This window comes from Echiichthys vipera (assembly GCF_963691815.1).
Source record: "Echiichthys vipera genome assembly, chromosome: 2".
NCBI classification, from domain to species: Eukaryota; Metazoa; Chordata; class Actinopteri; order Perciformes; family Trachinidae; genus Echiichthys; species Echiichthys vipera.
In genome coordinates, this window is record NC_139827.1 from 23,227,224 (window position 1) to 23,248,198 (window position 20,975).

Here is a 20,975-nt window from a genome sequence, read left to right on the forward strand (position 1 = left end):
ACTGTTTCATCAAACAGGAGCAACATGATGTGGGGTTTATTATAAAGAATGAATCAGAGATTTAACATGTGTTTCCACTCTGTGCCCGATATTCTCACAGCTGAACTAAATGTCCCATACATTTTTACTTGGTTCTCCACATCTCCACTTAAAGCAGGACCAACGTCACATGTTTGTAAAGCAGAGCTGATGAGTCCAGGCTTTTTTAGTTCAGTTGTACCAGAGAAGTTGAAACAGTCTGAAAAGAAAAAATCATACATTTATTTAACTAAGGAAAAATCTTAAATGGTTTGTATAATTTAAAATGGATATTACTGAACTATGCCCCGTGTTTTTGTTTGCACATTAAATACAATTACTACATCATTAAAATATGTAATAAAGAAGACATTCACATAATTAGACCTTGCCTAAAAACAAAGACACAGTCATTTTAGATACTATACAAAGTTCTCCTCCAACATCACTTTCTTTACCAATTAGAGCTACACTCTCATTGGTAACTGTGCAAGAACAAAACAGTGTGAAAATGATCGATTTAACAAAATGTTATATATATTTTTATACCACACACACTCGCTCCCTCTCCTCTCCACTACCACGACTATGCGACTGGCAGAGCATGGATCATTTCTGAATATTTATAAACATAAAGGGTTCGGCTCTTGGTTTTTTTAGTGCTTTAAATGAAAGTGTGTCTGTTTGACTTGTATTTAGATGTGTCCAAAATGTCATCTCTCTCTCTGACCTAATTGTATTGATACTCTTGATTTATATGTATTTTAATTTTCTCTGAGTGTGTGTGTGTGTGTGTGTGTGTGTGTGTGCTTGCGTGTGTGTGTGTGTGTGTGTGTGTGAGAGAGAGAGAGAAAGAGAGAGAGTGAGTGAGTGAGAGAGAGATTTATGTATTCATGTATGAAATACAGCCTATTAATACTCTATAAATGATTTCTCTTGTTGTGTTTATATTTATAGTGTTTGCAAAACACCTATCATACATCACATAAATCATATATCAGAATATTCTATTACTGTTAATCCCACTGTGAATATTAAAATACGCTGAACCGTGTCCTGTCCTTACACTGAGTGGAGCGGGCGACCGGGCCAAGATGGCGGCTCCACCGCTCGTCAGCGCCAATAGGCCCAACGTTCGATGAGGCGTCTACTCTTTATGTCTATGGTCTGCGGGGTTTGTTTTCATTTCAAAAGCACTCACTCAACCGCTTCCGGTCACATGACGGTGCACGGACGAATGACTGCCCTCTACGTCACGTGACTGCTACGCATGGATGAATTCAATAAATGTAATGTAATTGAAATTATATATTATTATTATTATTTTTAACTCTTCTCTCTCGTTTCTATTGTATTTTACATTCAGGATAAATGTATTAGTTTATATTACTTGAGCGATAACTTTACATGTGTTTCAAAAACAGTTTGAAAAAGAAAAAATAAATCATTTGAATAATACTGCCTTTATAGAAGCTCGGACGTGTCACTGCATCATGAAACTACTTCCAGCAAAACACCAAATGTATATTTTAGCACCTGTGGGAAATATTTGAGACTGACACATAACAGTGTTGGGGAGTAGTGAACATGGATAGTTTAACTGCATTTTTGCAGAAGCTCCTTTGAAGTTCAATTGCATTAGAAATAGGAATGTATCGTGATTGAACTAGTAAAAAAAAAAAAAAAATTAAAAAAAAAAATATATATATATATTGTTTAGTTAACTACTGGAACTACAAACATAAAAGGAGATGATCAAGAAGACAATGCATTCGTCAGGCAGCCACCACCACACACTTGACCTTTCACCCTTGTGTAGTGCATGTGCAAGAGTGAGCGTTGCTCAGTGTGCAAACCTCCCGGGGATCTAATAATACATGTTCAAAGAAGTTGCTATTTTACAAGTTACCTGAGTAACTGAGTAATCCTGCTTGGTGCAATACATCCACCTGGACTCTAGTTTCTGGAAGCTCAGGAGGGTGGACAGACTGATCGACGTTGAAAAAAAACAAAGCTTACATTCCTTGTGCTTTCCCATCAATAGTGTTGTTTTTTTATTTTTTGGGGAGGGTTATGAGTGACCTGTGAACCAGTGGGCTCTTTTTTGCAATAAACTTAATTAACAATCAATTACTCAATTGAGTAGCATTTTGTGTGCTGGCATGGGACTATTGTATATATGCATTAGAAATGTAAGTTGTCAATTTGATCTTTTTCTTATGGCAAAGTAGTTTAAACTACTTTTTCTAAGTAGTTTTATTTAACCAAACTCAATCTCTACATGGGCTAACTTTACACCAGTTTAACTTCTTTCAGTGTAAAGCAATTGGCAGCTTGCAAAGCTTTGCTTCCAAAGTAGAAAGTAGCAGAAAAAGTATGATCTGCAAGGTTGTAAATATTTGTTTCTCTAAGAAAAGACAAGCTGTTATTATTCTGAGGAATAAAATACTGGCCTAACTTCTTTGAGTGGGTCACACCGTCACAAGACATGTATGACCTGAACGTTTATCCACTAACTTTAAATGCATTTCTAACATTTCTTCATTTTAGTGGTAATGGCAATGTCTGACATAGATACTGTCAGAATTACTAGGGGACACACACCCACAAACTTCAACCTTACTTTGACCCTAACTTTAACTATTGTGTGTCTAGAAGTATTTATGAGCCTGGAATACAGACAGGATTTCAAAACAATTCAAATATCTTCTAAAAACAGTACTTTAATCGAAAGGTTGTGCTTTTAACCCACTTAAAACACCCTTGAAAACCGTATGCCTTGAATTAGAGATTGGGAAAGAATCAGATATGAATTTTAATTGATTAGAAATATTATATATCAAAAGGTTCACAATGTTTAATTCGTTTTTGTATTGATTCCCGAGCCATTGTTCTGACTGGGTTTTCCAAATGTTGATTCAGAATGAAGTTAGAGTAGTTTAGTATAAAATGAAATGTTATTTTAGAGCAGAAAAGTGGAAACACAGGGCTTCAACCACCAGAGTCAAATGGTTGAGGGAAACTTCTCTGACCACTATCACTTATTATTTAACCCGACGTTAACGGTGACTGGAAAACAAAACGCTGCTGAGCTGAAACAAATGAAAACAAATGAAAACAGTGGTACACAGGAGTGACGCCTCATTATTGAGTCAACAGAGTACTGGAGTTCTTCTGCTGCACACAGTTTATTTAACAATATGGTATATAAGTAAGAAATGAGTCTTTTAACCAGTTTATACAGTGATTTCATTCTCTCTTCCTTATATTTATAGTATTTTGCTTAATAACTTGATGTACAATAGGAGAAAACGTAAATCCCCCTAATTCAAGTTTTTGTGGGAGAGGAATGAGTTGATAACATTTATTTTTTCCTCAGGGTGAATCTCAAATGTGCCCTTCATCCCTAGATACCACACAGCTTAGTGTAACATTTAAAGGACAGGGCGCCATCAGAGATGTGGCTTACAAACAAGCGGTGATTATTCCACCTCAGCTTAGGGGGCTGGTCTCTTTCTTACACTCTCTTTACACTTTACAACATTTGTATGACAAAAACGTATGACAAATTCTTTTTAATGTCAAAGCAACAATGTTCTACACCTGCAAGACAGATTTTCCAGATTCCAGGCCACTGAGATGTAGATTGCGGTCCTTGTTTGTGAAACCAGTCGGAGCTGTAGTTATTTTAGTGACTGTGAGGATTTGTGTCAGTGTCTTCATGTGCGTCTGTATACATGCCTGTGTATACACAACTGCCGCAGTCCATTTCCTATTTCAGTACAACTGAGTGCTCTTCATACACACAAAGAGGAGGGGAGCGGTCCCTGAACGCATCTTCTTGGAGTAATGGTACAACACTAGATTACAATTGCCAGGAATGACAGCTTTAGAAGAAAACGAAAAAAAACCTGGCCCAATTTCCAGACAAATTATTTTACAGTTTCAACACAAAAATGCTTTAAGTTTCTTTTCCAAAAAGGTACAAAATAAAAAGATATGAATAATATAATGCAATTGTACATTTTCTTTGAAAAAAAAAGACAAAGAAACGAGAAAGGCATGAAAACATACCAAACACAAACCAAAAATAAATTGAGTATTGAACACATTTGGTCTCAACCAAAAAATATATTCTTTGTGATTTAAATTTCATTTAAGAAGCAACTTTTAGGAAACAATTATATTCCCTACAAGTGTTGACTTTTTTGAACGTTTTTTTCCTCAACCAGATTTCCTTTTTTTCTTTTTACAACAATTGAAACTTTTTACACGTCAGTACGAAAAAAAAAAAACGTTCTCAACCTTATAAAGAACAAACAAAGCCCTCTAACAGGAGAAAGAGTCTGAGAGGGCTGGGAGGATGGGTCCCTGGGAGAGAGACCGTATTCTTTAGTTCCACGCAGAAATGCTACAATCCCTCCACAAACTTCTCCAGAGTGTCCCCTGTAGCATCCCCCACCATCCCCAAGTCACTGTTCAGCCCCCCTCTGTTGGGCGTGTTAAGCTGCGGTAGCATGGCGCTTTGTTCTGTTGCCCCCAAGTGTCCCTGCTCCATGGACCCTGACAGCGAGCCCCCGAGTCCTGGGTGGGGAGAACCCGAGTGCGGTGGATGTGGGTGCTGCGGCGAGGGCTGGGGCTGGTTCTGGACCTGCGGTGAGGGACTGGAATGTGGCCGCTGCTGCTGGGGCTGCTGTTGCGAAGGCAGACAGGGGGACTGGACTGGCGCGGGGGAGCGGACCTGGTTGTTGAGGGCATTGGCTAGTGTGGGCTGGCCGGGGAGGTGAGCTCCACCCTGGGGCTGGCCACCCAGCAGGTGGGCCTGGGGGCTCATGGGGCTGGGCTGGGAAGGAGAGCCCATCTGCTGCTTGAGGACGGCCTGCTGCTGCTGCTGGGGAAGCTGCTGCTGCTGCTGCTGCTGCTGGAGCATTCGCTGATGCAATAAGTTCTTGGTGGAATCCATCCCCATGCTGGGCTGGGCCATCTGAGCCATGGGTGGGAGCTGTCCCATGGGTCCCCCAGTGGCTCCCGAACCTGCCTGCATGGCTATCTGCTGCTGCTGCATGCGGAGCTGAGAGTATGTAGCTGCTGTACCCTGCGTCTGAGCAGGGAACTGGCCAGGATGGCCCTGAGCCATCACTCCCTGTTGCTGTTGCTGCTGTCTTAAGAGCTGCCGGCGGTAGAGCTCCTGGATCTGGGGGTTGGTGTTGTGTGCTGCGTTTATCAGCCCTTGAGCCCCTAATGTAGCCATGCCCTGTGCAGGAGGCTGCTGAGGCTGCTGTGGGGGCATCCCCGGCCTCTGCACTGCCCCACCTGGCATGGCCATGGCCTGCATTGTTGGCATGCCGGGCTGCTGTTGCTGACCGGCTTGCTGCTGTGGCTGGTTGGCATGGTATTTGGCTGTTCGCTGTTTGATGAAAGCAGCCATTAACTGAGGGTTTGATTTGAGGATGTTGAGAACTTGTTGCTGCTGCTGGGGAGAGCTGGGAGATTTGAGGGTGCGGAGAAGGTCCTGCAGAGCGTTGGGTGCAATAGCACCAGGTCTCTGGGGTGTCTGTGGCCGGACACCAGGCTGCTGTGGAATCAGCATCCTCTGGCCCTGCTGAGGCTGCTGCCCTGGGGCCATCATGGCTCGCTGCATGGTCATGGCCTGCTGTGGCGTCTGACCTGGGACAAGGCCTGGTTGCTGAGTCTGAGCTGCCTGCATCGGCCCTGCAGCTCCAGGCCACTGCCCTGGGGGCATACCCGGTTGCATGACTTGTGGCCCCCGGGGCCCTGGAACCATCTGCATGGGTGGCTGCATTGGTCCGGTCAGGCGCTGCTGCGCCTGCTGGGGGTTCATGGATAAGCCGTTCATGTTCCGGTAGTTCTGCTGGTTCTGCTGGGCCTGCGCCATCATCTCGATGTGCCGTGCCATCTTGACTGCAGCAAGTGGAGGCTGTTGCTGTAGCTGCTGGGGTGGCTGGGGGAGAGGGGACTGCTGCTGGTGTAGAGGGGAAGCCTGGGGCCCGGGCTTGCCCTGGGACACCGGAGTTTGAGGCTGGCCATTGCGGGGTGCGTTGGGGAAAGAGGGGGACATGACGCCTGCTGAGTTGGGGGTCTGCGGCTGGTTGGAGAGTGGCTGCTGGGGCGTCTGAGGAGTGTTGGACTGGGCATGGGAAGTGGGAGTGCTGGGGGCAGCTGAGGCCGGCGGGGACGGTAGTGGCATGGTTCTGCCTTGCATGGTGGCCATTCTTCTTCGCATCAGCTGGGCCTGCTGGAGCCTGTGCTGCAGCTGCTGCTGGCGAAGCTTGTGCTTGATGTTCAGGCAGAAAGGGACAGGACACTTGTTCTCCTGACAGTGCTTTGCATGGTAACAGCATAAAGCAATAAGCTGCTTGCATACAGGGCAGCCACCATTGGTTTTGCGCTTGCAGCCCTTGGTGTGCTGCACCACTCGCTTCATCTTCTGGCAGGACGGCAGAGAGCAGTTGGCATTGCGACACTGACAAGCGTGGACCAGGGACTGGATGCAGCGTTGGATACTCAAGCGCCGGCTCTCCTGTGGGCTCTTGGAGGCCTCTCCACTCTGGCCGTTGCTGTCGTCGTCCAGGCCAAGGCCCCATTTCACCATCTGGTGCTCATGGCCCTTCACGTTGTAACAATTGATGCACAGATCAAAGTCCTGCAGACGGCGACACAGTAATTAACAGGAGTTTAACAGAGTCTGATGAATAGTTTTGTCAAAAGTCTCAAGTGATCTCTTGCTGTTATATTAGTATTTATATCCGTCTTTAATTAACGGACAGACTTCCAATTATCATTATGCTTTATTACACTGTTTCAGACACAAGAGTAATTTATATGTAAAGACACAACACAGCATTCTTAAAGTAGTAATAGCAGTACTCACCTCGCACACAGTGCAATGCCAGCGTGTCTCCACATGGTGCTTGCACTCGTTGCAAGTGTAGACAAAGCGGTCCTGCCCCTGGTTGTGCAGCTCAACCAGCATGCACATGGTGCTCCACTTGCACCTCCTGAGGGAGCTGAACTCCCAGTGTTTGTCCCTAGCCAGAGTCAAGAAGGCATCGCGGCCATCCATCAGGTCACAAGAGAGCATGGGGTCGGGGTCAACGATGGGCGGCAGGGTGTTGGCCATGGGACTGGAGTGGAGGTGGATCACAAAGAACACCTTTGGCAGGGAAAAACACACAAAAATGAGAGTTAGAGAAGCACAAGCAAACATCTCTAATATCTGTTAGAAAAAAATAAACAAGTCTGACCTCTTTGTGCTTCTCCATTGTGGCGTATAGCTTCTGTGACAGATCATTGGCTACATTCGGCATCCCAGGCTTCTTCTTATTGGCTCGGCTCACGCTGCTCTTGTTTTTATTGGTCTTCTTGTTGTTCTTCTTTTTAGCGTTTTTGCTGTCACCTGGTGTACCCTGAGGAAGATATATAACGAAATATATCTTTTCAATAATTTCTCATTAGAGATCATTAAAATATATCAAACTCTATTGATCCCAGCGATAGCAAGGAACAGGCAGCCCCAATCTAACATCTCTCCATTTGATACACATGTATAGGTCCTGTTTGCATGTGTGTTATATGTAAAACAACAGTGAAAAAGACGTATTTTCCACTCCAAGATTCTTCTTCTTTCCAAGTTTAAAAAAAGGAGTTGCATATGAAACAATGTTTAATCTATAGAAGCTTAACAGAGCAAAATGTCTTTCAAAGACAATAAAACACAACAAGTGGAGCAGTAAATGCATACCTCTGCTATTATATCATCATCAAACTATGAGACAATGTACGCACCTCAGGTGTTTCAGAGGCAGCTGTGTTCTCCTCCTTCTTCCTCTCCTCCTCCTCCTGCTCCAACTCCTTGATGCTCTCCTCCAGCACGTTGGGCCAGAAGTCTCCTTCGAAGTAAGGCAGCTCATTAGCGCTGGTCAGACGGTCCTCTGTCGCCTGTTTGCAGATATCCTGAGAGGAAGACAAAAACATGGATGATTCAAGCTATTCAAGATCTATACGTTTTCCGGAACGTTTAATGTGTTTGCCTGTTAATACAGACAAAGTAGCAAATGCATTTAGATTACCAGCTATACACACAGAAATCTACCAGGAAAAGTGATCAGGAACGCATTTAAATAAAATGTAACAAAATAACACTTTTCAAATAACACTAACCAAAATGAAGTTTTGCATGCACATGTAAATTTGTCCGTAAATCTGTCCTTTGTTGCTAAATTTTACAAACATGTATATATTCAGCAGTAAGCCTTGTGTCAGTATTTAAACAAAAAAACTCTCTTCCTTACCTTGTAGTCATGTAGAATCCTCTCTGCAAAGGCCTTGTCTAGCATCTTCCTGTACCACTCCTGCAACCGTTTCGGCTTGGGGATCTTTTGGTCAGGAGGGTGGCAGTGGAAGATGTAGTCATCTCCTTCACTGGGTGGACACGCCCAGATGTGACCCTGGGCATACCTGTGGGCGTACACACACAAAAAATTAAAACAAACAGTGACGTTCAATCCGGAGACTCTTCCCCATGTTGCATCTTTCAGGAGGTGAGGCAGAAAAAGAATATTAGAGCAAGGCTTACCCCAGTTTCTTGACATATTCTAAATAGCCGATGAGGATCTCGTGGTACACTGCTGTTCGTAGAATCCGAGGTCTGAAGAAGTGAATACTGTCAAGGTATGATATGTAGACCCGTCTGCAGAGTAAGAGAGCGGGAACATTGTAAATTTCACTCATGAAAAACATCTGAAGTGCAGGTCGTTTATTGTCATGTTACTGCATACAAGGCTCTACAGACCTAGTGTTGGGAAATGGGCACTCAGAGCCATACTCCTGCACGTGCATGCCAAAGAAGCACACATCCACGCCGTCAATCTCCTCAAAGGCGAAAAGTGCTTTGGTTCTGTAGGGAAAGGTCTCAGGCATTTCACCCGTGTCCACAAACCTGGTGTAAGGCAGAAAAATCTTGTATTAAAATGTGAGAACAGCATGTAAGTTCTAGTTAGATGGTGAAACAAGAACACAGAAACATTGACCAATAAGAGCAGACTGGGCTTTTTCAGGAGGGGGGCTTACAGAGACAGGCGCTAAAACCGTGTTTCAGACAAAGGGTGACTACAAATATATTCAGACAAACAGTATGAGAAAAAAAAAAGCGTTTTATGAAAATTTAATCATGTAAACCTGTTCTAGTAGAAACCCAAAATACAAATACCTGAAATAAGAGACCTTTAAAAACAGTATTCAGTTCCACAGGTGAATAATGAAAAATGTAATATAATAATATAAATGTTTTATAATAACAGCATAAAAAGCTTTTTGTTATATCTTATTTTGTGTAAAGATGTGTGTATAAAGGCTTCTAGGAAACAAGAGTCAAACGCTGCCTGAGAAGTTCACTTGTGTGTCTTCTTTTTAGCGCCACTCAGGAGCATAATGTGACAATTCAAGCCAAGTGGGCTTGAGTCAATAAAAAGCAACCAGCCTTACGTTAGTCAACCGGAAGATAACAGGTTCTTGGACTAGGGCCTTCTCCCTGTGAAGATAGGACGAGGATCCCAGACTTTGATCGTGTGTGATCAAACAGCGAATAGCCCTCTCCGGGACTGACGGAGGGTGTGCACACCATTTTGCCAAACATGCAGGTTATGCAATCACTCTGTGGGGGTATAAGCGCTTTATAGAGGGGTGGCTTTTAGCTTTGCATCGCAGGGACAATAAAAAATTATCTCAGGACAAATCAGAGAGGGCGAGACAGGTATTTGGTTGTCTACAACTTCATGGCCTCCCTCAGCTTGACTGTTGGCTATTTTTATTGTTCCTTTATTTGACCAAGTCCATTTTATTGGTAAACAATGACCCAGGGATTTTAGGTATACATAATATTTAAAAAGTGCATTAACACACAATATCATTTATTACATACAATCAGTTTTCATGTCTCCCGTTCAGTGATGCTCTCACCTGGTTTTCATGCCTGGTTTTACTTCCACTGTTTTGTCTGAGCTCGCTACAACTCGCACAAACACCTCTCCGGCCTCTGGGTGGTTTTGTCTCTTCAAGTATTTATTCACACGGTCCTCTATGTACATTCCCAATCGTGTTGATTGCAGCCCTACAGTGCACAAAAACACAGGAGAACTTATTTTTAAAATGGCAATTAACTTTTCAGACTAAACATAATTAAACATTGGGTAGTTAAAGAACATCCGGAAGCCTTCAATTAAAGGAAATAAGAAAAGCACTAGCACAGATTTATGTGAGACCACGAGAGCTTGAATCTGTTAGCACCATATGCCATAAAGGTCAGAATTGTTCTGAAGGGTTAAAAAAAGAGAAATACCAGTTAGGCCACAAGGCTGACATCAAAAACCAAAAGCTGCCAGTGCAGGAAAGCCACAGAGACACATATGCAGCCCATGTGCATGTGGAGGCGGTTTATTTGATTGTCGTCAGTGCTTGTGAGACACAACGCAATAATCTGTTGACATTTTGAACACTGCACGAAACATTAAAAGGAAAGCTGAAAATTCCAACCTAATTGTAGAGATTTGAACTCACGTTTTGCAGAAAACTTGTTATCCTTCCGGGTTTTTGCGCTCTTCTTTAAACAATTGTCACAGATGAATCTAGAAAGAGAATAAAGTTGGACTTATTGTTAAGATTAACACACAAAATATGCAAAAACAAGTCTACACAAAGTAGGAGTTGACATCTCACCCAGATGGCCAAATGACCTCGTAGTGTAAGACACATATCTGGTGCATCTTCCGTCCGCAATCTTTACATTCAACAAACCTAAAGAAAACAAAGTATATCAGACATTTCTGCATTTAAAATCAGCTAAAAGTTCACAGATCTCCGCAAAGATCTTTTTGTTGCATGTCTCACTGAATATGATATTGAAGCTGACTCAGTCTTTACTGTATTAAGTGTTGGTCAAATGGTAAAAATGAAAAATAATCTAGCAGTTTGATGTCAATAGCACTTTCGAGTCGCTGTTGACGTAGCACTTCCACATTTGCTCTGACATGGATGACAAATTCATTGTTATTTTTTATGTGTATGAAAATTCTCAACTGTCTGAATCATGTACCTGATGGCCATCATTTATACAAATGTTGATATCGTAACTGCTAAGGCACCAACTGATGAATTTTCCTCTGTGGGAAGACATCTTATTTAACACTACAATGACAATGTGAAAGTAAATCGCTGCATATTGAAGACTGTGTTCTGTGATTGAAAAACTGTCACTGGACAGAGTTTTGACACAGAGTTCCACTCAGCAGTTGGGGTAGCAGAGTTGAGGCCTCACTGAAACATAAGTGATTGATCGTAGAGATCAAGAGAGAAAATGTGCAGTATGAGCACCAAAAGCACAAACACAAAGCCAGATGTGGGTGGTAGAAAATAACTCTTCAAGATATGAACAGGAAAACTTAAGTGGGGAAAAGCAGGAAAAGGATCACTCAACATGTAAGAAGAAGTTCTGAAAGTTAACAAAGACAGAAAATGCTTCTCCGTCAGCATCAGTCCTTCTCACTGAGAGTGTGAGGGAGTATTTGTCCACTTACGGTTCAGGGTCGAGTATATCGTTCTTCTTCCGTTCAAACTGGTCTTTTGATATCATCCTGAAGTGAGAGAAAAGAAGGACAAAAGAAAGAGGAGATGAAGTTAGAAACACAAGAGACAGAAAAACACTCTTGTATTTTTCTATCTTAAGTCCTAGGCACATCGCGAGAACATCGCTGGTCGAGTCTGTGTGGGTGCAACATTAACAATTTGTCCAGTGCTCCTTCAATAGACCATACATACAGTACTATGCGGGGTGCAATCACACCTAAACATTAAGTCAGATAGTCTGGTTGGTTCTGGGTGGTCTGAAAGCTCATTCAAACTGAAAACTATTCTACCAAACTGCAGATGTTAAAGAAAAATGAAATGCACTGAGGCCCTTTTATTAAGATTCTATTTCGGCAGTTTTTCAAGCCTTTATTAAATAGGACGGACAGGAAACGGGGTGAGACATGCAGCAAAGGGCCGCAGGTTGGAGTCGAACCGCGGCCGCTTCCTCAAGGACCTTCAGCCTCTTTACATGGGGCGACTGCTCTAACCACTGTTTCGCCGGCCGCCCCACTGAGACCCTTTTTAAGTAATACATTTGTTGATAAATCTGAAATTAAAATACAATAAGTAATCTAAATAATGAATATCAAGTGACACAAACACAAATTTTGGATTAAGATCATGCAAGCAACAGCTGGAGAAATTCTTGTTCTTTCATTAGGAACTGTGCTGAAGTGAAAGCAAGACTTTTAACATCCATTATCTGCATGGTTGCTGTTAAGTAAAATTATCTTTTCCCTCTGCTCTTCAGAAATGATGGCCAGTTTACTTACGTCTGTGGCTGTGCAGGATCATCTCCTAACGTCACACTCTCCCCCTGGATCTCATTGAAGCACTTTTCACAGAAATGATACCTGCAAAAATGCATATTTTACAGTCAGCACAGTCAATACTCAACAGCTAGTATTCGGCTACTGTGTGACAAATACAATTATGGACAAAATAACACTTGACTTTTATGTTTTAGCACATAGAGAAGGGAATCCCTGGGCTCCCATTGAAAGTGTAAATGGACTGAATGAACCTCATGTTGTCTTACACTGTGCCTGGTTTAAGAGTGAAAAAAGGGTTGTAGTTACCCCGTTTATACAGCAGGGGGGGCAAGGGAACATGGTGCACACAGTCGTCTGATGGCTCTCAACTGAGAGGAAAAGGCATTGATGGGCAATGCTGTTCGTGGCCAAAGTGTTATATTTTCATCTCTTACAAAAGAGGGAGCATCAACACGGAATTCACTCAGTCCCTTGACAGATGCTGAGCAAAACACAATCTGCCCACTGCTTTGTTGCTCCGTGTCTTCAGTGTTTCCCTGTGTGTGCAACACTAGAACCTGGCTGCTGAGAAATGTCGTTGTGAGCAAAACCATTTTGTAGTCCCATGTGGTGCCTGGCAAAGCTCTTAAATTGGAAGCTGTCAGGATGACACTACTGCCTGGATCACAGTGGTCCCTCTACAGCTACACAGGAACAGAACCCATGCTGCAGGGGATGGCTAGTGCACGACAAATAGCTGCATTTATTGCCCATCAAAACACTTAATGAACAACTGTGCATGCAAATGTGCGACACGTGATGACACAAGACTCTGTGACATTAAAATTCCGGCTAGGGCAATATTATTTTACACACACACGTACCTGTTCTGGTAACTGTAGTATGTGCCTCCAGTAGGTATGGTGCAGAGCTGCTTGCCATAGCAACAGAGGGTTTGAGGGGAGAACTCGTACTGCAGACACAAGCAAAATGACAAAGTAGGTGAAAAACAGTAAAACAAGATTTATTTATTCAATTCATCCTTTGCATCAAGCCCAGGAAAATAAATCAGTTAGAGAGTAATTTGTTAAAGTTTAGTTATTTGGCAGCCATGTTACAAAAATTATTTTTCCAAAAGCCATTTGTGGCTAACAGACCAACCATATACCTACTCCATGCACTGTATCTTTCACACCCCCTTTATCTCACCTTCCTCCCGCAGCAGTATCCCAGGCCCCGCATGACAGGATCGATCTCTGACTCAAACACCTCGGCCAGCTTGGAGCAGTACTTGTAGACACGAGATGTCTTGCGGTTGTAGAGCCAAGCGTTGTTGAACATCAGCCAGACATCGTCAACGTATTGCCAGGGCTCTTGGTATTGGCCAGTGTCTAGCTTACGCTTTATTGTAGAAAGGTCTATTGGGTTCTTAACAATATCAAAGTAGTCCTGGAGAGGAAAGGATAAATAAAACGTTTCAGTGTTACGCCAAGTGTTACCAAAGAGCTAAAATAGTGCAGCTGAATTATGTGCGTCTGCCAGAACTACAACATTTAACAACTTCCACACTTTTCATCGTTTCAAAGGTTTAGTTTGAAGTAAAAAAATTAGGTGGCGAGTGAATGTGTGCTACGTACAGGGATACCCAGGAGCATGGGGTCTACTGGCTGTCTGAAGGGCAGAGACTCGGGGTCCTGCCTGTAGAGAGACTCCAGAGTCGGCATCAGAGCTTGGCGCAACTCCTCGGGCTTAAAGACTGAAAAGGGGGAAAGCAGGGTTTACTGTACAGGAAAAAACGTACTTCTTCACTTTTTTTCTAAGCTTGACCTTTACAAAGACAACAGAACACTACAGAGAAACCCTAACTAACTTGTTCATAAGCAACAGCAACATTAAAGGATTACTTCACCCTTAAAATGACCAATTGTATAGCAATTACTCTCAGAAAGTTGCCTTCATTTTTTTGAAGAAATGTTATTGTTGCGTGCCTCCACAGTGAACAGATAATGAAAAAACATAGAAAAGCAAAATTTTAAAAATACATCCGTTTACAAACTCTCACAAAACTCCTGAGGTATAATCCATGATTCATTTGTTATTAAAACCTTACTTTTTACAAGACTCGAGTCGAGTAATTGATATACACATTTTGAAGTATTTCTTTAAATCCTGGCCTAATTGCATTTTTTTTTTTTTTTTTAAGATCAAAGAAGGTTTACAATAGTCTGGACACTGTTCTGAGTCAGTGTCAGGCTAATAATGTTGACATAAGTCTACATGAAACTCATAATAAGCCATGACTGTCTCACAGTTGGCACAGTGGGCGGATTAACATTACTGGCAATGAGAGAGACCCTCTCTGTTAGTGTTTACCGAGTGGATCGATCATAGACTCGATACAGATTTTATTCATCCCTTGGCATCAGACTCACTTTTCCTCCGCGACTGAGTGGGGGATGAAGAGGTGGTACCGTTGGCTCCGCCCTCTTCCTCTTCTTTGGGTTCTGTCTTCATTTCTGGCTTTTTCTCCTCCACCTCCATTGGCTCTGGCTTTTCCTCCGGCTCCTCCTTCTTCACCACCGTTGAAGCAGAGTCTTCCTCAGTCTACAGACAAAAAGGCAAATCACTCATTATACCAAAGTCACATTTTTAAACTCAGCATTGCAAAGAGGTGGATGACTGACAGCGTTTGTCTCTTATATGTGAAACTTTGATGATCTGGGGGGGAAATACGTCTTCTTTGTGCTCACTTGAAGTGCGCGCTTGTGTGACATCGTAAGAAATTTACATGGGCATTCAATAGAATCCTCATTCTCTTGATAATCTAAAGTTCTCAGTGTTCTCAAACGTAAGAAGGAAAAGAGGGTAATTATACTTATAGCACCGGTGCAAGGTTATTTCAGCTTCCAGTTCTTCAACTCAGGGTATGATAAGAACTGATCTGATAACAGTGCTCTCTTTTCCCCCAAATATAAAATCTGTATACCTCACTGTGTATAACTCATTGCAATCATTTTGATAGCGTAAATACTTTCACATTGAAAAAGAAGATGTATTTAAAGTGGATCAATCACTCCATGGGTGATGCCTGATTTGCATAATAAGGTCTGCATCGGGGACAGTACCCATTGCAAAATCATGAAATGCCTTTAAACTCAACTTTCTGCTTTTCTTTTCCCACTGTAACAAAAGCTGGCAAATGCTTATCCACGGACGAAAAGATACTTTGCTCCCTAATGTTTTTGTCTAGTTTAGGTTCCAGTCTACTGATTGTTTATTTGGTGAGAAATTATTTTGTTTGACGGCGACACGACTGATGACTTTAAATGGAGTTAAAAGCAGCATGAATCAACAAACATGAATTATTTGATGTGTATTAGAACACATCGCTTCAACCAACCTCCATCTTGGGCTCAGTTTTGCCGCCAGCGGCCTCAAACTCTTGTTGGTTATGGTGTGCCTCTGCTTTGACCTCCTGGATAGGCAGGTCTGCTGCGACGTGCTGCGAGTTGAGGTCAGCACTGGCAGCTGAGGCCGGAGTGGGTACCCGGTTATCCAGACTGGCCCCTGGTTGAGACAGCTGAAACACAAGGGAGGGAGACAGAAAAGACAAATATGATGTATTGGTAACAGCTCAATTGCTTTTTTGCATGCAGGGCTGAAACCACGTCACAGCTGAACACCTCCTATATTGATTTCATTGCTCCCTTAAGTTGAAAGATGTACCATTCCCATTGTGATGGATGCTACAAACTGGTGAAGATGCAGTTATCAGAAAGAAAAGGTGGATGTGGATGGGACGGGTTGGTACATGGCAGTCAGAGGGATGGGAGTTTGCAGGGTGACTGCCATGTCAGAGTGGAGGGCATGCTGAGGGTCTCAGTCTCACCGGCGTGGTGGGGGGCTGGGGTGGGGGCTGCGTCTGTGCTGCTGCAGGGAGCTCCGCCTGGGGTTGGGGCTGTGTGGGGCGGGGTGGGGTGGCACCCGGGGCTGGGGCAGGGAGGGTGGGGGTGGAGCTGCGGCTGGAGGGCTGGGGGTGCGGCAGGTTAGTGGCCCCCCCAGCTGTGGAGGCAGCAGGTGGAGGCGTGGTGTGCAAAGGGGTTTGGGAGGAGGCTAGCTGAGGGCCAAGCGAGGGGCCAAGTGCATTCATGGGGAGGTTAGCACTCTGCTGCTGCTGCTGGAGAGAAGGACACACACAAAGGGCAGGTGGACGGACATACATATACACACACACACACACACACACACAAGATTAGCAGACAAACATTTAGTCATAAGGTCAGCCAGACAACACCACCACACAATTTGAGGTTTAGAGAACACCTTGTGATTGGTATGAGAATCATCTAGGAGCAATTAGTGTATAGTTTGATTGTGAAAGTAGTTTGAGTTTTACTTCCCCAGCAGCTGGTTGGAATTAGCTCACCTTTGAAGCAACTCTAAAATGAATAGCATTACTGAAAAACAGCCAGAACATATCCCACTTGGTTTATTTCAGCTGCACAATCCTCGTCTCTCTTCATTTCTCACCTGGGTGACGGCAGCCTGTGCAGGTGGCTGGCCCATGCCAGGCCCAACGGTGACATTCATGGCACCCGTTGCAGCGACTGCAGTTGATCCTGGAGGGAACTGGGTCTGAGCCAGAAACTGCCCCTGGCTGGCAGTCTGGCCTACCATGTTACCCCCACCATGTCCAGCCATCATGCCCTGGGCCTGGGGCATCCTGGAGGGAGACATGCCCATCTACAGGGCAGAAAAAATGATGTTACTAGGAGCAGAGTGACAGGAGTTTCCACTTACCGTGGCAAAGATCAATCACATTACCAGCTCCATAATAATGCAGTGATGGTGTACAATGAATTTCTTTTATCTACAATAGAGCCATACAAGTGTGCCTGGAGCAGTGTTTTTGTGTGCATCAGTTGTCTGGATGTCCTTCTCTTTCAGTCTTCTAGCTGATGGATATATTGTGTGTAGTAGTGAAATAATTACTAGAGTATTCAATTCTTGTTTTTGTTATATAAGAAAAAAAGGGTAGTGCTTTCTTTTAAGTGCACTGCGTATTTGGCCAAATCTAACTTAGGCCCCTTCACTTTTTTGCACACTTTATTATGTTGTACCCACTTTTACAAAGAATCTAAATCAACAAAAACGACTGATGCACACCTTGTATTCACTGGGGTCCAATTTGTTAACAAGACAGCACACTATTCTACTGAAAGGTCAATGCTTCTAGGCCACTTCTGGGTTTCCAAAAGCTCTACTTGATTTTGCACACTGACTAATTGCAACACTCCTGAGCAGGACACAGTTTGCTCTGTTATTTATAAGTTACCTGCTTCTACTGAAGGCAGCCTTTTTTTTTTGTTACATGTCCAGTCAGCCACATTTTTAATAAGACTGAGGTAGCTTGTGCAGACAGAGTGTGAATTTACCAGGAACTGGGTGTTGCTAATGTTTCTTATATATCTGTGTGTGTGAACTGTGATTTGCGTGCCCCCCCCCTGCCCTCCTCACCGCCGGGACGGAGCTCATGTTCATTTGCTGTGGGTGGTTCATGGGTGAAGCAGCTCGGGCTCCCATTGGTGTCTGGGATATCTGTGCGTTGGGCAGAGCCATGTGGTTGAACTGGTTGATTCCTGTACATGAGTGGACCACAATAGACAAACAACTCAATAAAGAGTTCAGAAGTACTACACAATCAAAGAAAGTGATGAAATTTTATACTTTTTTTCTTTTGGTCCATACGTACATTTTCCGTTCAAGCTCGACTGTTACTGCTCTTTTAACAATGTCCCTTCCCCTATGCTTTGATACCATCTTCTGTGAAAGTATTCTGCTTCACTGATACATTTCTTTATTCAGACTTCAAGGTAATGTAGCTCTGTATTTCTCCTTTATCTTAATCACCTTTTCCTCTTCTTCCACATATTGTTTTCTTTGTATCGGTATCTGAAAAACCCATGTGCAGCGTGCAACATCTAAGACATACCTTGTGAAACCTGTATGCGATTGATGATCTGATTTGGCATGTTGGGCAGAGGAACAGGTCCATCTATAAAGCAAAAAGAAAACACATTGAACCAAAAGAGAGCTTGAAGAATGACTTAACCAGCTGTAACAAAAAAGCCAAATAATCACTTAACATCTCCACTGCTTGGTTTTCTAGTTAAGGGTTAAATATTCTCTACTTTATACAAAACATCTAACATGATAAATGGCTGGATATAGGGCAATTGTCTGGAAATTTAATTAAGAAACTTGTGAATCCTCTACAGATAAAATAACCACATGGGAGTGTTTGTTTTTTGTCAGTGAATTAAGTACCTGACAAATCAAGACACCCTATTACAATAAGCAACATTTCATGCTGTGGCCTCATAAAACCAAAGACATTAAAAGGTATGACTACCTTAATATAAAGTGAATAGCAAGATCTGTTTAGGTTGAAATTCCCAAAACTGTCTCACAGTATTTATAGGTATCAGTATGACACAACTGTAGCTGTAACTGTATTTTAATATATAAAACTGCATAAAAAACGAGGTACATCAAGGATGCAAAGAAATGTTCAAGGCTTCCAAAATTGTCCTTTTCCAAAAATGCTCGAAGGAACTTTTATCTGAAATTATTTGAGCTTATACCTAAAAGTCTTGTAACTCTGTACTCACTCTGTGGCCTGGGGCCAAAGGCATTGGGCTGGGGAAGGCCAGGTTGCTGGGTCCCCTGGGCGGCTAGAGGTGCCTGGTTGATGATCTGCTTCTGTAGCCTTGAGCGCCTCTTCTCCTCCAGTTCCTTTTGGATTTTATAGATTTTCTCAGCCAGGAAGTGATAGTACTCATCCTGAGGGGCGAAAATTGGAAAATACAAGGCGACAATAAAGTTGATAAAGTTAAATAAGTATACTGTGTATTTTGTGGCTACGCTAAAAATGCTTTGTGTGTAGGCCTTCCTAGTTAAGGCCTATTTCAGAAAACCCACCCGGCTGTTAGCTGACTCGTACATGTCCCCCTCCACTTTTCTGGCGTAGGCCACCAGGTTCTCCATTCGTCTGTCCTTCAGAGCTGCCGGGTCAGGGGTAGGGAATATGGCTTGTACTCTGCCACGTAAGAACAGAATTTGCAGCAATGAATATCTCTAATTTCTACTACTATATTTGAAAACATTGCCTTAAATATCCAGGTTTGAAACAACAGTCAATAGAGGGTTACAGTTCTCCTGCAGGGGTATGCACTTACAGTTTGTGTACGAGGTGATTGCGCAGGTCCTGAGTGACATGCTCATGCCACGCTTTCCTGGTGCCTGTGGCAGAGATGGGTGCTGCTGTGGGTAAGTTGCCAAGTGAGCCAACAGCTGACCCGTCTGACAGCAGCTGACTGGAGGTGGAACAGGATCAAAGTTAGAAGTTACTCCTTTTAATTCTGTGTTTTTAAATATAGCGTAATTATTTCAGGCAACTGCATCAACAAAAGCATCAGATCTTGTAAAGCTGTATATTTAATATTAAGTAGCTACTTTTAGTATCCTGGTTAAACATGTTTAGGGTCAACAAATGCAACATAGTTATTGTGTGGGACTGACTTGTTAGTGTTGAGTGTGTTGGGAAGGTCTGTGTGCAGGTTTGTCTGTTCTGAAGTGGTTACGCCCAGTGTAGCACCTCCAAGAGCCATCTGGTTACCTGTAAATACAGAACGCTGTAAGCAAAGAGCACGAAGTAAGAGTATACAATATGGCTACCAGGTCTACAACTGAGAACTATTCTTTACTCTTAACACTTAAATGAACAATGTTTTTGTTTTGTTTTTTGTTTTTTCCAAAACAATTCTTTGCTGCATATTGGCAGATTTGTTTAAACCAGGGGTCCCCAATGCTCCTGGAGAGCTGCTGCCCTGCAGGTTTTAGGTTTCTCTCTGCTCTAACACACCTGAGTCTAATGATGTGCTTGTTATCAAGCAGCTGAAGCTTGTCACAGGTTTAATAATCATTAGAGTCAGGTGTGTTGGAGCAGGGAGAAACCTAAAACCTAAAAGGGCAGTAGCTCTCCAGGAGCAGGATTGGGCACCCCTGGCTTCGACCCAATAAGGAGCCTTACAGTTGGGTGTGCTGTGCAGTTACAAGTCGATCAATACATCAAGCATACATTTGAGAGGACCAAATATTGTTATGTTTTTATAAGTGCTCATAGACAAAATAGGTATAAAATCAGGCTGTTTGGCTTTACCAAGTGCATTGATAGATCTCATCTGCTGCGGAAGCTGCGGTTGTTGCTGGGCCTGTGCGTTTTGTGCGCCTGCCGTCTGTCCTGGGGCCCCCCGGGCTTGCCCAGTGGCCTGGCTGCTGTAAGGCAGCCCAAGTGCCTCGTAGGCTCTCTGCATGGAGCTGGGATCTATGGGGGCTGAGGTATTGATAGTGGGAGCACTAGGCTGGCCCACACCAACTGAGGACATGGGGTTCTGGAGGCCCGTATTGGGGGAGCTCAGCATGGCTGGGGAGAGAGACGGAGCCTTCAGTCCAAAACACTTAAATACAGTCATAATGAAATATACTGTCAGCAGTGTGAAA

The 20,975-nt window shown here is 43.3% G+C and overlaps 1 protein-coding gene across 4 annotated transcripts in view; it reads right to left on the minus strand.

The window, feature by feature from the left end:
* Positions 1-3,164: 3,164 nt before the first annotated feature.
* crebbpa (CREB binding lysine acetyltransferase a) overlaps positions 3,165-20,975 on the minus strand; it is a 50,277-nt gene continuing 32,466 nt past the window's right edge. For 2 of the 4 annotated variants that reach the window (XM_083928014.1, XM_083928012.1), the window contains 26 exons: positions 20,635-20,898; positions 19,995-20,091; positions 19,652-19,789; positions 19,395-19,512; positions 19,085-19,256; positions 18,406-18,468; positions 17,931-18,052; positions 16,944-17,156; positions 16,303-16,590; positions 15,814-15,993; positions 14,846-15,017; positions 14,051-14,169; positions 13,623-13,862; positions 13,298-13,386; positions 12,435-12,515; positions 11,610-11,666; positions 10,753-10,830; positions 10,594-10,661; positions 9,997-10,147; positions 8,831-8,977; positions 8,615-8,728; positions 8,331-8,496; positions 7,825-7,992; positions 7,284-7,445; positions 6,911-7,192; positions 3,165-6,682 (listed from right to left, as the gene is read on the minus strand). In XM_083928014.1, the coding sequence (XP_083784140.1) occupies positions 4,430-6,682; positions 6,911-7,192; positions 7,284-7,445; positions 7,825-7,992; positions 8,331-8,496; positions 8,615-8,728; positions 8,831-8,977; positions 9,997-10,147; positions 10,594-10,661; positions 10,753-10,830; positions 11,610-11,666; positions 12,435-12,515; positions 13,298-13,386; positions 13,623-13,862; positions 14,051-14,169; positions 14,846-15,017; positions 15,814-15,993; positions 16,303-16,590; positions 16,944-17,156; positions 17,931-18,052; positions 18,406-18,468; positions 19,085-19,256; positions 19,395-19,512; positions 19,652-19,789; positions 19,995-20,091; positions 20,635-20,898 (6,002 nt within the window). In that variant the 3' untranslated portion in view covers positions 3,165-4,429. The remainder of the gene's footprint in view (positions 6,683-6,910; positions 7,193-7,283; positions 7,446-7,824; positions 7,993-8,330; positions 8,497-8,614; positions 8,729-8,830; positions 8,978-9,996; positions 10,148-10,593; positions 10,662-10,752; positions 10,831-11,609; positions 11,667-12,434; positions 12,516-13,297; positions 13,387-13,622; positions 13,863-14,050; positions 14,170-14,845; positions 15,018-15,813; positions 15,994-16,302; positions 16,591-16,943; positions 17,157-17,930; positions 18,053-18,405; positions 18,469-19,084; positions 19,257-19,394; positions 19,513-19,651; positions 19,790-19,994; positions 20,092-20,634; positions 20,899-20,975) is intronic. The other 2 variants (XM_083928013.1, XM_083928015.1) reach the window with 2 other exon arrangements.